The sequence below is a fragment of the Tenrec ecaudatus genome, chromosome 3 (genome assembly GCF_050624435.1).
Source record: "Tenrec ecaudatus isolate mTenEca1 chromosome 3, mTenEca1.hap1, whole genome shotgun sequence".
Taxonomy (NCBI): domain Eukaryota; kingdom Metazoa; phylum Chordata; class Mammalia; order Afrosoricida; family Tenrecidae; genus Tenrec; species Tenrec ecaudatus.
In genome coordinates, this window is record NC_134532.1 from 219,078,957 (window position 1) to 219,094,918 (window position 15,962).

Below are 15,962 nucleotides of genomic sequence, written 5' to 3' on the forward strand. Positions count from 1 at the left end.
GTGGCGATTAGTGTTGCTATGCTACTGGAAGCGAGGTCACTGGACCAGCAGGGTCAGGCTAGAGTGAACAGACTGCAGGCAGGCCGTCTGCTCCCGTGGGATCCGCCCCTGAAGTGTGCCTGGCTGCAGAGGGCCAGGGATGGAACAGGCTGTCCATCTCTCGGGGACGAGCCCCAGAAACCACAGGCTCTGTGCTTAATTCAGTCTGCTGGCTGAGACGCCTACTGGGCCGCCGAGCCCACTTCAGGTCACCCTCAGCAGCCCTCCCTAAGTGTGACACCGGTGTCTCGTTCACGACACCTCTGGAGTGGACACCAACATGCCGCTGGACCCACAGCTGCACAAAAGCTCAGCCCAGCCAGATGCGGTCCTTTGATCACCTCGGGTGGGGGTCACCCTCCCCCCCAGCGACCTGGAACGCAAACCTGTCTAGTGAGGTGCACCTGTTGTCCCCTATGTGGAGGACAATGGCCCCCGTGTCTGCGAGCACTGGTGTTACCACAAAAGACAAGACACTCAGGGTGGACTGCAGACTTTACTTGCCACGAGCAGCATCAGGGCTGGCGGGCTCCCCTCCCATGCCCCTCCCCATCCCTGGTGGGGCAAGCAGCAGGCGTGGGCCAGGACCTGCCTCAGGGTGACAGGCAGCACAGGAGGCCCTGGGTGGCCCCCAAGGGGTGGGTAGTGTCCCCAGACCCTGGGCGAGGGATGACCGGCCTGCAGGTGTGGTGTTCTTCAAAGTCCCATGGCTGGGACCTGTCTGGATGGTCCCCGATGAGGCTGGCTCTGCCTTGGCAAGGCCCCGGGCGTCCCTGCTGCCCAGCACTGGACCGCAGGGCCAGACATGTGCCTGGATGAACCCGGCTCCTCCGCCGGCTGTTGACAGTCTGGTGGCCAGTCACCGTGGTGGTCACCTCTTGAACTTTCCCCTCTTGAGGGCCTTCCACTCGCCCTCCTGCGTCGCCAGGCTGTTGACCAGCTGCTTCACCTTCCGCTTCCGCTCCGCGTCCCTGAGAGCCGAGCACACATGTCAGGTCAGCTTGGGAGCGCCAGGCCAGCCGAGGGGCCCCACACTGCAGCCCCCGCGCATATAGTCCTGCCCCGCAGCGGTGCACTCACCGCTCCATGGTCTCGGCCAGCTGCATGCGGGCCAGGAACTGGTTATCCTTGCGGATCTCACGCACAGCACCCTTAAACTCGCGCCGGTGCTTGTGGATCAGCCGCCGCCGCTCCTGCTCCTCCTTGGTGCTGCCCTGCTTCCGGCCGAACTCCAGGCTGTGGGAGTCAGGGGCGGGGCAGGGTCAGGGTCAGCGGAGGAGCCGTCCCCACCTGCCCCCAGCTGGCGGTACTTACACTTTGACCAGTCTCGGGGTGAACAGCTTCAGGGGCACCGGCTTGCTCTTCTCACAGACCAGCGGCCGGCAGCGCTCCCCCTGGGCCCCCATCCTGGCCAGGATGTTGCGACACATCTCCTGGAGAGGGGCACACACAGCGAGTGAGGCAAACCCCGTGAAGCCCGTCAGGTAGGGTCCCTCCTGGGGAGCCTTCAGGACCGCCTCCACTCCACAGCACCTCTTTGGGCAACACTCCTCACACAGGCAGGTCCACAGCCTTTCCAGATGCTTCTCTGAGTCTCCGAATGAGCAAGCCAGCCCCAAGCCGTCAGGGCCCGGAGCCCATCAGCGAACCCTAGCCAGGCGACCACGGGGCCGAGAGCAGGCTGCTGGACAGCCTGAGCTCTGAGTGCAGCCCACCAGCCCCACTGGACACGAGGGAGGGGGGGAGGCGGCGGCCTGCTTGCTGTCACCACACCTCTGTGGCCCGGACAGCACCCGAGTCTCACCTGCAGGACCAGGGGGTGGCCGAGGTCTAGGTGCTCGGTGAGCACCGCTCGCAGGGGCTGCATGATGTCCTGGAACGCAGGCAGGGCGCTGTACAGCATCACACAGCGGTCCACCAGGGCCAGGGCCACGGCCACACAGGACAGCCTGAGGGGGAGGGAGGACCAGGCAGTCCCCTCAGCCACACAGAAACCCCCACTAACCTGGCCCCAGCCTCCCACAGCCCCACAGCAGTGGGTGGGGCACAGCCCGGGCTGTCAGCTGGCTGTGCAGAGAGCCTACAGCACTGCTCACGAAGACGGAGTCACCCCACAGACCTTACAAAGCCCCTTTGTGTGCACGATCTTCTCCCACCCACCCCCAAAACCCAGCAGGTCCTCTCAGAAAGGCTCTGAACCCCACATGACCCCCCACTCAAGGAGCACAGAGCCCCCACTGGCATGGTTGGCTTCCGACACCTGGCATGGTTGGCTTCCGTCTCCGTGTGGGCCGGCAGGCTGTTGGCCCAGTGCAAGGGCAGGCCTCTCTGCTGCCATGTGGCCCCATCCTCTCTGTTGGAGACCAGGAGCAGCTCTGAGTGCTTCCCAAGGGCTCGGAAAGGGTGCACGAGGGTGTAACCTGGACGCCAGGCGAAAGGGCGGGGACACCTGTGAGTGACCCACCTGGGGCATCCAGCGATGGGCCCTGGGGTCTGCACGCCCAGGCTGCGCCCCGGGTCTGGGAGAGCTGTGTGCCCAGGACAGAGGGCGAGGGCCCCACCTGAGAACACAAGTGCACCCCGAGGGGGCCTCCGGACAGCTCTGCAGGAAGCCCACGACAGGGCCGGCTGTGCCCCCCCCGCCCCCTTCAGGTAGGAGGCCACCCGTTTCTTCCGCTGAGATGCTCCCGCTCACCCGGCGCTGGCTTGTCGGGAGCAGCGACGTGCAGGAGGCCGAGCAGGAAGTTGACGAGCTCGGGCACGAACCGCTGGGACAGGGACACGAAGTCCAGGAAGAGGCAGCACACGAACAGCCCCTTCACCACGTCCCGGAGGGAGAGCACGGGGCACTGCAGGCACAAGCACGGCCACGCCTCAGTCGGCGGCCCAGTGCACGGACAGACCCCGCACGTGCCCCGGCCGCCATCCCCGCCCTGGCCACGCCCAATGGAGGATGAGAGCCCGGGCCCTCGGGGCAGCTCCACACCAGGCACAATCCCAAGGTGCTGACAGATTCCCCAGATGGATGCCCCGTGGGCCCAGGGGACTGACCTTGGTGAGCAGCTGGCTCATACACACCATCGCGGGGGTCACCACCGGGTGCCAGAAGTCAGAGGTGGGGAAGAGCAGCCCCGTGATTTTCAAGACAATGAGCTGGAAGGAAGGGGGTCAGACATGGGGGCAACGAGGAAGGCCGGCCGCTCCCCTGCCCAGCAGCAAGGCGGGCACTTCTGGGCCAGTCCTACATTGTCCTATAGGGTCACTGACAGCAGCTCACGCTTCATCAAGCTCGGGGGGGGGGGGTCTCTGAGTGGGGGCAGCAGGGAGGCTGGAGGCCCAGCCCACCCAGCAGGGCCTGGCTGGCCCCCTGGGAAGGAGCAGCAGCAGGGCTGCCAGAGAACGGCCACACCTGTGTCTCAGAGGCTCTGCCGCTGCCCTGGAGACCAGCCAGCCCCAGGGGTGTGGAGCCGTGCCCACCACTGTCGGGCATGCCTCTTCTCTACACAGTGGGTAGCCCTGGGGACGCCACAGCCCACACGTGCACGGCATGACTCACCACGTCCAGGCCCGGGAAGGCAGCGCGGCCCTTGGCATCCAGCGCCTCCTCCATGTCGTGCATGGCGTCTCGGAGCACGAACCTCACGGCCTCGCTCGCAGCCCCGGGAAACAGCTGGCAGAGGTTGTATAGCTGCCTGCGGTCAGCAACACCGGAGAGGCGTCTGGGCTGGGCCGGCCACCCTCAGACACTCTCCTGGCAGCGCCGGGAGCCCAGGCTCGCAGCACGGGCCAGACCCACCCCCAGCCGGGGCGAGTGCTTCCTGGGGCAGGAGCCAGCCCGCCTGTGCTACACACCAGCCCGCGAGCTCTAGACATAGCTCCATCTCTCGACCCGGGCAGCGGGTGTCGCTGAGCTCCACATGGCCACAGTCCTCAGACCCCGACAAGAGCTCAGGCCCACGGCCCCCACCCCAACACCCGCCAGTCTCCCTAGCCCGCCTGTTCGCGTGATGGGAATTGGGCAGAATCCAGCCCCTCCTCCAGCCACTCACGGGATCAGCTTGTCAATCACACTGAGTTCCGGCAGGTCTCGCGTGGCCAAGTCCCCGACGTAGTCCAAGAGGAAGCTGAACAGCTTCTGTGGAGGCAGAGAGGGCGCACAGCTCAGGCAGCTGGCCGGCAGCGGCAGGGCGACAGATTGCCCCTGCACCCCGGGCCCCTCCTGCTCACCTCCAGCTTGGCCTTGTTGCCCACTGCTAGGCTCGGGTGGTTGCACTTCTGAATCCGCTCCACCACCAGCAGCTGCTCGTCTGCAGGCCGCCCCGCCAGCAGTGACCGCAGGGCCTCGCAGGACTCGGGAGCTGAGACACAGCCAGTGCCACTCAGGCGCAGGGCGACGGCCGCCCAACCAAGCGCAGCCTCTGCCCTGCCCTCTGCAACTTGAGCCCCGGAAGAGCCTCCTCATAGGGCTCCCCGAGGGGCTGAAGTGACCATCACACCTGTCTGGCTCCACGAGTGCCAACGCCTGGCCCGGTAGGTCTCACCTACCTGCAAACGTGTAGGGCAGCTCAGCACGGGCAGCAGCCTGGGCGTGGGGGTCTGTGCCTCCACGTCTCTTCCTGGGTGCCGGCAGCTGTCCCTCCTCCGGGCCCTCGTGGTCACCCTCACTGTCCATGTCGGAGTCCAGGTCCGAATGGCTGTCTGCACCATCGCTGTGCTCAGTGTCCTCCCCACTGGACTCAGGTTCCTGCTCCTCTTCCTCCTCACTGTCCCCGCCACTGGCACCCCCATCCTGCTCTTCCTGGACATCCCCATCCACGTTCATCTTCCCGTCCTGGGGGGAAGGGCATGGAGCTCAGCACCGCCGGCCATGGACGGCTGCTCGCCTGCTGCCTCAACACATGCCTGGTCCCCACTGCCACCTGCTGGGCCACAGGCTCACCGCCTGAATCTACCAGGACCCAGGCCAGACTACGGGCCACTGCTCGGGGCTGAAACCTGAAGAAGGGATCTCCAACCCTGAGGCAGCACCTGCAGCACCAGGCTCTGCCACGTCGAGTCCCAGCCAGCAGGGTAGATGCCCAAGGGGCTCCTGCACTGCCAGCTCTAGCGGGCATGCACAGAAACTACCCCTGGTCACTTAAACCGCTGCCCAGACACCCCCTCAATTCCCACCTCTTTCCCCAGCGCACCTTGTAGGAGAGCAGACGCCGGTCGTCCTTGTCCAGGATGAAGCCGTCGCTCAGGTCGTCTGCCGACGTGTGCTTTGGTCTCTCGCGCTGCCCGTCCTCCCCCAGCATCCTACGAAGCCGGTCAGCCTGAACCGACGGAGGAAGGGGCTGCATGACTGGGGCCCTCAGCCTGAGGGAAGGAAGCAGGCTGCCCGCGCCCCCCACAGGAGCAGCCAGAGAGCAGTGTCGCATCAACGAGAAGCTGGCAAACCAAGGTGAGACGGTAACACAGGGTCTTACTGACAGCTGTTTGGGGTCAGAGAGGTTTTTGAAAACCGGGGGTCGGTGAGGGTGTGAGCTGTGTGTTATTCGGCTCTTTGCTTTTGTAAGCGGTGTGTGTGTGGGGGGGGGAAGGTAGGTGTACGTGAATAAGCACAAACCGTAAGTAGGTACAAAAGCTGCTGCCGCTGAGCTGACAAAAGCACAGCCACCTCAGGAACAAAACCTGGGGTCCCCACGTGTGGACGGAGCCCCGGTGCCCCTGCCCACTGCCCCCGCCCAGGGCTCCTGACGTGTGTGCTGCACAGGCTGATGGCCACACCCTCGATGGGGGCGGCAGGGAGTCCTCGTGGTTCACATTTTCCCCTTCTTAACTTGCACGCAGACACCACACACACACACACACACACACACACACACATACACACTCATACTCGGCTTCCTGGCTCCTGCACACGCCCGTGGGTGGACAGACACACAGGGCACGAGTCCCGCTCCCTCAAGCCCCCGAACCTCCAGCCTCCTGAGCCGCTGCTGCTCGTCCCGGGCCAGCTCCTCCTCGCTCTTCATCCTGTCCGAGGGCTGGGCCTTCATGTCGAAGCCGAGCTCTCGCACCGCCATGTCGTAGGTGTCGGCCTGCACAGGGGCACGGTGGGTGCAAGCTCAGTGCCCTCTGGGTTCCCGCCTGTGCTGGTGGCCTCCCGGCCCGTCCCCACAGAGGAAGCCAGCCAGCCACTTGCCTTTCCCCTGAGAAAGCCGCTTGGAGGAGCCTTGAAGACCGAGAGGTCAGCGGCCAGCCAGTCACACAGGCTTCCGGCTCCAGTACCCACTCCCATGGTTACGACCCACAGGGGCTAAGCCCTGGCCCAGACGCGCATGGCCACGGCCACATGGAGGGCCGCTTGCAGAGCCACGGGTGCTTGGTGGCTGCAGGGCCTGCACAGCACCTACACAGGCTCTCTGCCGGGGGCCGCGTCTGTGCACCCAGAATGCAGTGGGAAAATCGGTCAGCCTGCATCCACGTCAATCCCCGCTCGCTGCAGCCTGCAGGACGGAGGGAGCCTGCCTCCTTCACTTCCCAAGCTGCCACCTCTATGGCTGTAGATTTGAACTGCTGCCTCTGGTTAGCAGCCAAATGCTTAACCGAGGAACTTGAGGACAGGACTGCGGGGCAAGCTGGTGCTGCCGGCAGAGAGGGGCACCCACCTGGGGTTTCTGGGGCTGCTCCCTGTCCTCCGTCCTGGGCTTCCTGTGCGACAGGAGCATTTGGACGCCTTTCCAGTCCTGGTCCAGCTTGTCAGTGAGGTCCAGAGCATTCTCCCGCTGTGCCTGCCTCTCCCTCTGGGAATGCAGAGGAAACCGTCATCCCTGGCAGTCCCAAGCGCCCGAAACACCAGGAGTGGTATGGTGTCCACAGAGCCAATGAAAGAGGGAGCTCCTGCCACCAGGGACTTGGCCAGGCCGTCCTGGCCATCAGCCTTAAATCAGGGAGAATCGGACACCCATCACAACCCCCACACTCCAACCCCCCCCACACACACACTAGAGCTCTGAGGTTAATGAGGAAAACAGTCCAAACCAAAACCGCAGGGCGATGGTGGGGGAGGCTGGGCGGTCAGCGGCCAGAAGACAGAGCCCACCTTCTCCTGCTTCGACCGGGCGATGAGCTCCTCGATCAGCTCTCGGCGGGACTTTGCCTGGTTACCCTCCTCGCCTACCCGGGATGCCGTCTTGTTGAGGAGCCCGCCACCCCCTCCAAAATGGGCTGCGGTCAGCTCAGCTGCAGAAAGACAGACAGACAGACAGAAGGGACAGTTTAAACCACGTTTGGCCGACATTGCATCCAAGCGTGGACTCGCCCGAGATGTTCATGAGAGACCCCGTGCACAGGGCCTCAAACCCAGGCAGAGACACTCCTGCGGGCCGGGAACACAGGGCAAACACGTGTCCACTGTCCTCGCAGCTCTGGCAGGAAGGTCAGTACACATGCACCCGCAACGCTAGGCTCGGGACCAACGGGGAGGGCGTGGAGGGTGGTACGTTGCGTGAAGTCAGCCGGACACAAAAGTGTGAATGTGGGCTGAGACCAAAAGTACAGAGAACAAGAAAAGGTTTTCATACCCCAAGAGACAGACTTCAGTGTTTACCGGGGCCGGGATGAGGGGGGGAAGGGGAAGACACCCGCCAGAGGGTGGTAGATGGGCGATAACGACCTAGCTAGCGACAGAACGAACGTACACTTCATGAGGGAGATGGGGACATAACAGAGCACGCCCCCGGGAAGCCTGGTAGGTTACTGAAACTGGAGAGTACAACAGCGGTGACCCGACGAATAAACCCTCACTTGACCATCAAGCGGCAGCAGCAGGAGCTGCAGCAAGGTTCTGCCGGGGTCTCCCACCCACCACCAAGTCACAGGCTTAGAGCAGACTCAAGGCAACCAGAGCCCGAAGCCCTAGGGCATTGTGGCCCGTCTGCTCTACGCTGCAGGGCAGAGGGCAGAAACGCAGCGCTGTGGACGTGCCACCTGCAGATGGAGGCGGGCTGCCTCGCCATCGACAGGAGTCGCCTCTGGTTCTGGTACCCTTGTGTGCTGGGCAGGGCAGGCAGCTTCCACAGGCCCCAGTGGTTGAGCGTCTGGAAGTAGAGGCTACCAGGCCTTTCTCCAAGGGTGCCCAGGGTGGGCTTGAACACCACCAGCCTTTCTGTGCATGGCAGAACAGCCCCCCAACCTGCCGGCACCCCCTGGGGCACGCTCCAGATAAGGGAAGGGTCAGCAGGGCTCACCGAGGGACCACGGCTGGGTTCTCATGGCCCCGCCGCAGCGGCTCTGCAGACCTCACCTGACAGCGTGCCGCGCTCCTCGGTGTCACTGTCGCTGTCCACAATGTCTTGCAGCTTCTCGATGTCTGCCAGGGACTGGCCGTAATGCGTCAGCTCCTCGTCTTCATTCAGGTTGTAGATGCTTTTCTTATCGTGCTGGCGCTGACAGACAGAACGACAACAAAAACAAAGTCAGTTTCTTGGTCTCCCCAAACACCCATCCTCTGTGGTTCTCCCACCACCTGTGGGCTCTGGACACAGAGCCCAAGAGGCTCGGCAGCTACAAGTCCACAGAAACCAGCTGCCAGGTACAGCCCCCGCCCCACGCACCCAGCAGGGCCACACCCACTGCCACTGAGGCTGCATCTAGCTGGGGTGGGGGCGCAGGAAAGGAGAGAATGTTCTGGAATCGACTGCACAACTCTTCAATCTCCGTACACTCAATGGTGTGTGATGTGTGAGTTGGATGGCAGAGAAGCTTCAAACAAAAGATATGCATCCACCTAAGCCACCAGAGGGGCAGGATTCCATGAAGAGTGGGGCACCAGGGCTGGAGGAAGGCTTGTTAACAAGCTGCTGGCGGCGAGGAGGACTTGAGGTGTTTGCTGACGACGGTCAAGGACTGCAGACAAGGACTGCAGTCTGGATGACAACTCAGTGTACGGAAGACCAACAGGTCACATCATGATCAGTGGAGAAAAGGCTGAAGTTGTCAAGGATCTTGTCTTGCTCGGATCCACAATCACTGCTCGTGGAAGCAGCAGGCAAGAGATCATTAGGACATCTGCGGCACGAGACCTCTTTAGGGCATCGAAGAGCAAGGACGTGCTTTGAGGACTCAGGGGCGTCGGACCCGCCACGGTCCTCTCCACTGCATTACCATGCATGCTCACGTATAAGCGGAGTTTTTTCAGCACATTTTTAAATGAGGTTTTTGTGGTGAAGTTCGGTGCCTCGGCTGACATCCAGGTCGGCTTATACTCAAGTACATATGGTCTAAGCACGAGAAAGCTGGACACTGAATAAGGAAGAACAATCAGGGCTTTTGACCTGTGATGTTGGAGATGAACATCAATAGCACCGCGGAAAGCTAAAAGGGCAAACCGACCTGTCTTGGAAGCAGCATGGCCAGAGTGCTCCTTAGAGGCAAGGATGGCAAACTTCATATTGCATACTCTGGGTGTGTTGTCAGGAGAGACCAATCAGGCCCAGAAGAGGCTCAGGCACAGGAACCATTGTGAGGACGGCGCAGGACCAGGTGGTGTCATATTGTTGTGCACGGGTCGCTATGGTTGTAGCCGACTTGATGGGACCTCACCGCAACTCACTCACATCTGGCTTCTGTTTGCCAAACCAGGTGAGGAGTGGAGGCGCTGCCCCAGCCTCCACTGGTGGATATGAGCCCAAGAGGGAGGATGGCGAGGAGCATACCCGGTGCAGGTGTCTGGAGCTGCAGAAGCCCCGCCCTGTGCCGTCCCCATACCTGCTGCTCCAGTGCGAACCTCTTCAGCATCTTCTCCTCGGAGCTCATGCTGCTGTTGTACTCCCCAAAGCGTTTATCTTTGAAAACATTGGACTTATCCCGCTCCTTGTACTCCTTTAGTAATGTCTGGGTGCGCTGGAAAACAAAGCAAAACAGCACAGCCAATTTGCAGCCCATTCCTCCGGATTCCCTGTATTGGGCACACCAGCGCGGGCGCTTAGTTTCCGACTCACGGCTACCACAGCCTTCACCTTTACAGAGAAAGCCATTCCAGGCCAGGGCCCCGGCATCACAGCCGCCACCCACCTGCCAGTGGGGTTTTTTATGCTGCTAAGGGTCAGAGGAGCTTCCTGACTGGCAGCCTACTTCCAATTATCAGCCATTGGGTGGGATCAAACCAATCCCGCCTACAGGCACCCTGTGGCACAGGGCCCGGGAGTCGTGAGCCTGGCACAATCTGAAACCAGGGCAGAGCAGCCTAGTGGGCGCGGTGCGTTCCCTGAAGGACAGGCTAGAGCCCGGCACCAGAGCCATCAGAAGCAGCTCGGCACCGTCCCAGTCCCCACGGGCTGGAGCCAGTGCAGGCAGGGGCCACTAAGCCCGAGCGTGCGGCGCAGGAGCCGGGTGGTCCTGCTCCGGCGGGGAGGAAAGCGGCGGAACGGACCCAGGCCGGGGTGGGGTGAGAAGGGCGTCTCTGGGGAGGCCGGCGGCAGGCCCCCGCAGCCGCCCCGCTCACCTTCTTGATGGCCCGCGCACGGGACACGCCGGGTTGCCCCACGTCGTGGCGGGTCTTCCTGCCCAGGACCTGGAACTTCTGCCGGTTGACTTTCACTTCGAAGGGGTTGGGCTTGGGCTGGGGTCTGGCGCCGGGCGCCCGGGCCCCGGGGGCCTTCCGTGCCGACTTGGCCTTCCCCATGGCTCGCGCACTCCCAGGCAGCGGACCCGGGCACGGCGCAGGCCAGACCGTGAGCCCCGGCAGACGGTCCCGGGTGCGGTGGCTCCGCGGGGACCTGACACAACGTGTGCCGGCGACCGGAGGCACCCTCCCAAGCGCCTCTCGCGACAACTGGCCCGGCCCCGCAGATATCGCGAGAACCAGACACTTCCCAGGAGATTCCCAACGCGCTCTCTCTGGGCTCCCAGAAGCGGAGCGACTTCGACTCCCAGCAGGCCTCGCTCCCGCGAACGAAACTTCCGGTCTGCGCGTTGCCTTCTGGGAGCTGTAGTGCCCCCCGCGTGACGCCGCACCGCCTCAGGCGCGGTGGCGACCGGGGGCTCTCGGGTTGCCTCTCCTGGGGAGCCGTTAGCTGCCGGGCCGGAGAGCCGGTCCCTGGGGCGGGGCTCGGCGGGGGCCGGGCCCTGAGGCGAGCGTTGCTCTCGGGGGGCCACAGCGATGGGGCCGAGAGGAGCGCGAGCGGCGGCGGCGGCGGCTCGGTGGCCGCTGTGACAGCGGCGCCCTGCAACAGCCCGGCCGCCCGCTCCCCTCGCGCCGCCGCCGAGTCCCTCTCGGACCGAGCCGCGTGGTCCCCGTGGCGCCCGTTGTGGCCTTGGTCGCAGTGGCGGGGGTCGCTGTGGGGGCCCGACACGCGCCGGGGGACAGGCGAGCGATGCGCGGACGCGGCCCCGGCGTCTCCCTCGGCCCCCTCCGCTGCTCCGCGGCGGCAGTCTCTGCTGCGGCGGCGGGGCTCGCGGCGGCGGCGGCTGCTGCGGCGGCGGCAGCGGGACATGGAGATCGAGAACGTGGTGGCCAACATGCTGCTGCTGCGGGCGCGCGAAGGTGGGTGCGGCGGAACGCGGGAGGACGGAGCGGGACGCCCCGCGGGGCTTCCGAGGCCGCAGTCTGCGGAAAGCCGCGGCGCCGCCGGTCCCGCAGAGACGCTGGGGGTTTGGACCCAGGGGATCCAGGGCCCCCTCCGGTGCAGGTCGTAGCCTGGGAGACGGGGTGGGGTGGGGGGGTGGCAGTCGCTCTCTGACACACGGGGTCACTGAGGAAGGGAACCCACTGTACGGTACCCGCAAAGATACACCGGGGCCAGGCCTGAGAGAGAGACAAGGGGATGTTTATTCTGCGCTTCCCCAGGGAGGGATTCACAGAGTCCATCAGGGAGTCAGAGGATCCGCGATGCCGGGGAGGGAGAGGAGAGAAGGGAGACCTGAACTCCCAGGGCCCCCACTGGGGGGACCTGTCTGTGGTGGAGAGGGAGTTTCAAGCTGGTCAGGAGGGGAGGAGGGAAAAGCAATGAAGGGAGTGGGTGAAACCGCAGGTGGGCAAATGAGGGAGGGGAGAGGATTTGCTGCTGGGGGCTCCAATGGGTCTCCTTCCAGAAAAATTCCAAGGCAGGGGTGGTGCTTCCACCTTCATTTGGTGGGAGGCAGATGGCTCAGCTCATTGATCTGCAGCCCTCAGGAATGATACCTCTTGGACTGATAGGGGCAGGCAGGCTTTCCTAATGTCCTCCAACCGGTACCTGACCCAACAGCAGCCACAGTCTCCATCTGGAGTCACTGAGACCCTCTCCTGCCTCCCCACCTGAAGTCCCCTTTGGTCATTTCGAAGAGTGTGGGTGCAGGTGCTCCATCTTTGCTTCTGAAGAAAGTAAACAGGCCATTGCTGGCTGCTGCCCAAGCCTGTGTTACAGGCAAACTGAAAGCCAGAGGAGAATGCACCCTGCTTCCAAGAGCAGCATCCATGGTTCATCTGCAGCTGAGACCAGAGCTGTGAAAGGGATCTGAACCGAAAAGGTCGTTGGACTGGAGCGCGGTGGGGTCTGGGAGCTCCTGAAGTAACCATGGTGATCTAGGACTTACAGACTCAAGATAGAGTTGAATGGATGGCTCGGAGATGAAGGAATGGGGAGGGGGGGAGCGGTTCTCCGCTGAAGTGTTGCCAAGATGAGTGGAGAGAGCCTAACCAGTCACAGAGCCGGCCGGCCAAACATGCTCGCTCATTCGCTCTTGCTTCTGCTGGGCCCGTACCAGAGCCCTGTTGGAGGGCTGTGTGTCTGTCTTCCCCTCACCCTGAACTCCCAAGTGGGTCACCAATTGATGTCTCAGCACAGTTAGAAGGCTTCCCTCATACCTGGACGTTGTAGACCCAAAGGGAATGTTGTGCCAAGCTGATGTGTCCCTGGATTCAGACTGCAGCTGTCCCATAGGACAGAACATAGCTAACCTCAAGGGCTTCCAAGGCTGTGGTCTCTACAGAAGCAGATGATGGCCAGGTCTTTTCCCTGTGAAGCTGACAGTAGGTTCAAAACGGTGACCTCTCAGCAGCTGGGGCTATATGTGTAAGAAAGAGCTTTATACCATGAAGTCATCATGTGTCAAGAAAACTTCCCAGCGCAGTTCAATTCCAGTCCATAAGTCTGAGACTAGTCCATCAGTCCCTCCTCAGACTCATACGGCCACAAGTAATGATGCAGAACGCAGGAAGGTGCAGAGTCGTGTAGATCCAGTGGATCCTGTGCAGAGCCCTGGCAGAGAGAGAAGGGAGGTCCCAGGGCCCTCCTTGTGAGAAGGCCACGCCCACAAGGAGGCACCATCAGGCTGGGACCTGATTGACAGGTTGAATATCACTACTTCGCCTTTTACAGATCTTTGAGTTGGCTTGACGGTATGTAGGCATATCAGACCACGCAACAGAGAAGGGGAGCTTGGTGGATGTGCTGCTCATCTGAGATCTGATGCTTCTAGATGCTGCTGCTGCAACGGTGGACACCGCGCTTTCTCGGGGCCCACAGGGCCGTCCTCCACACTTGCTCCTTGTCCTTCCAACGCCCCAGCGATGACATGGGACGGCCTTCCGCTGCACCTGGTCCTTCCATTCCATGGGTGGTGCCTGCGGACCCAAAGCAAAGGAAGTCCTTGGCAGCATCTGTCCTGTTCTCATGGTCCTGATTTGTACCCACGAGTCCAGTGGTGAGGGGTTTGTCTTTTGTTTTCACATTGAGGTATAACCTGTACAGTCTCTGACCTTTTATCAGTAAGTCCTTCAAGCCCTCCTGCCCTCAGCCAGCAGTTATTTGCTTTGTTATTTGCATATCGAAGTTTGTTAATGAGCCTTCCTCCTGTCTCATACTGTGTTCATCTCATCTAACTTCTTGGAATAATAGTTCAGCATACAAATCCGAGTCAGTTTGGTGAGAGGATACCACCCCGACACACACTCTCCCTGTTACTGAACCATACAGGAGGGGCTCTGACCCACACCTTGCCTGTTACTGAAGCACACAGATGGGGCTCTGACCCACACCTTCCCTGTTACTGAAGCACAGGCGGGGCCCCGACACACACCTTCCCTGTTACTGAAGCACACAGGCAGGGCTCTGACACACACCTTCCCTGTTACTGAAGCACACAGGCAGGGCTCTGACCCACACCTTCCCTGTTACTGAAGCACACAGGCAGGGCTCTGACACACACCTTGCCTGTTACTGAAGCACACAGGCAGGGCCCCGACACACACCTTCCCTGTTACTGAAGCACACAGGCGGGGCTCTGACCCACACCTTCCCTGTTACTGAAGCACACAGGCAGGGCTCTGACCCACACCTTCCCTGTTACTGAAGCACACAGGCAGGGCTCTGACCCACACCTTCCCTGTTACTGAAGCACAGGCGGGGCCCCGACACACACCTTCCCTGTTACTGAAGCACACAGGCAGGGCTCTGACACACACCTTCCCTGTTACTGAAGCACACAGGCAGGGCTCTGACCCACACCTTCCCTGTTACTGAAGCACACAGGCAGGGCCCCGACACACACCTTCCCTGGTACTGAAGCACACAGGCGGGGCTCTGACCCACACCTTCCCTGTTACTGAAGCACACAGGCAGGGCTCTGACCCACACCTTCCCTGTTACTGAAGTACACAGGCGGGGCTCTCACACACACCTTCCCTGTTACTGAAGCACACAGGCAGGGCTCTGACACACACCTTGCCTGTTACTGAAGCACACAGATGGGGCTCTGACCCACACCTTCCCTGTTACTGAAGCACACAGGCGGGGCTCTGACACACACCTTCCCTGTTACTGAAGCACATAGGCAGGGCTCTCACACACACCTTCCCTGTTACTGAAGCACACAGGCAGGGCTCTGACCCACACCTTCCCTGTTACTGAAGCACACAGATGGGGCTCTCACACACACCTTCCCTGTTACTGAAGCACACAGGCAGGGCTCTGACCCACACCTTCCCTGTTACTGAAGCTCACAGGTGGGGCCCCTTTGTTCTGTTGGACCAGCCACCTCTTGTTCTATGTGCCTGATCTGCATGTGTACAATATATTGTCCCGAGTTCCAGCTCGTTGCCGTGTTAGGATCTACACAGTCCAATGTTCCTGCTCAGTTGTAAACACAAGTAAAGGACTTTCTGGCATTCTCTGCTTTCCGCCAAGATCCGGTGGCATCAGCAGTGTCTCTGGCTCATGCGTCTGGCGGGTCCCTGTTGGCGCTGTGCTGGAGTGGTTTCTGAATCAGCTCCAGGATGCCATTTCCATGGTACTGTTGGTTCATTCCCGCATTCTGTGGGGTCATGTTTCTCAGAAATGGTTACAAACATATGTATCTGTCCAGAGCCACCTGCCTGTACAATGTCTTCGTTCAGAGCAGTGAGTCCCTGCAGCAGGGATAAACAGCAGGTGCTTAATTCGCAGCCAGCCTTCCATCCGTGCCTGGAGCCTGGTTTCTCCCTCTGTCTCCGGGGCGCCTTGGACTTCTCCCTTCAGCACCCTCGGTTCTGGACGGTGTCCTGCCCTGTCTGTGCAGTACAGTGACTCTGACTTCCAGCCATTTTGGTGTTTTAATCATTTTATTAGGGGCTCACACAGCTCTTATCACAATCCAGACATCCATCCATTGTGTCGAGCATATTTATACATTTGTTGCCATCATCATTCTCCAAACATTTTCTTTCTACTTGCTTGGTATCAGCTCCTCATTTTTTCCCCTTCTTCCCCACCCTCCCTCACAAACCCTTGATAGTATATAAATTATTATTTTTTCATGTCTTACACTGTCTGATGTCTCCCTTCACCCACTTTTCTGTTGTCCATCCCTCAGGGAGGGGGTTATATGTAGATCCTTGTGATTGCTTTTGCCTCTCTCCCACCTTCCCCTTCCCCTCCTGGTATTGCTACTCTCGTGATTGGTCCTGAGGGGTTTATCCT

At 61.3% G+C, this 15,962-nt stretch overlaps 2 protein-coding genes across 3 annotated transcripts in view; one reads left to right on the top strand and one right to left on the bottom strand.

Annotated features, from left to right (window-relative positions):
• Positions 1–516: 516 nt before the first annotated feature.
• On the bottom strand, positions 517–10,873 carry NOP14 (NOP14 nucleolar protein). Its single transcript, XM_075544633.1, has 18 exons — positions 10,529–10,873; positions 9,793–9,927; positions 8,330–8,471; positions 7,127–7,266; positions 6,693–6,827; positions 6,000–6,122; positions 5,229–5,354; positions 4,585–4,870; positions 4,267–4,397; positions 4,089–4,174; positions 3,596–3,731; positions 3,091–3,192; positions 2,735–2,888; positions 2,300–2,459; positions 1,844–1,988; positions 1,354–1,472; positions 1,120–1,275; positions 517–1,010 (listed from the first exon to the last, which is right to left on the bottom strand). The coding sequence occupies exons 1-18, from the start codon at positions 10,706–10,708 to the stop codon at positions 911–913; spliced, it is 2,556 nt and encodes an 851-aa protein (XP_075400748.1). The 5' UTR covers positions 10,709–10,873; the 3' UTR covers positions 517–910.
• A 143-nt stretch (positions 10,874–11,016) lies between these two features.
• Positions 11,017–15,962, top strand: part of GRK4 (G protein-coupled receptor kinase 4) — a 36,118-nt gene continuing 31,172 nt past the window's right edge. Inside the window, exon 1 of one of the 2 annotated variants that reach the window (XM_075544635.1) lies at positions 11,017–11,569. In XM_075544635.1, the coding sequence (XP_075400750.1) occupies positions 11,518–11,569 (52 nt within the window). In that variant the 5' untranslated portion in view covers positions 11,017–11,517. The remainder of the gene's footprint in view (positions 11,570–15,962) is intronic. The other variant, XM_075544634.1, reaches the window with a different exon arrangement.

What these genes read in the sequence shown, in the direction of transcription:
- NOP14 (XM_075544633.1), bottom strand. Translation starts at nt 10,708, where the DNA reads ATGGGGAAGGCCAAGTCGGCACGGAAGGCCCCCGGGGCCCGGGCGCCC. An exon ending in GGTTCGCACTGGAGCAGCAG is followed by an intron (nt 8,472 to 9,792) that starts GTATGGGGACGG and finishes TCTGTCTGTCAG; the next exon opens with CGCCAGCACGATAAGAAAAG. An exon ending in GCCACCCCCTGGTCCTGCAG is followed by an intron (nt 1,473 to 1,843) that starts GTGAGACTCGGG and finishes GCCCCTCTCCAG; the next exon opens with GAGATGTGTCGCAACATCCT.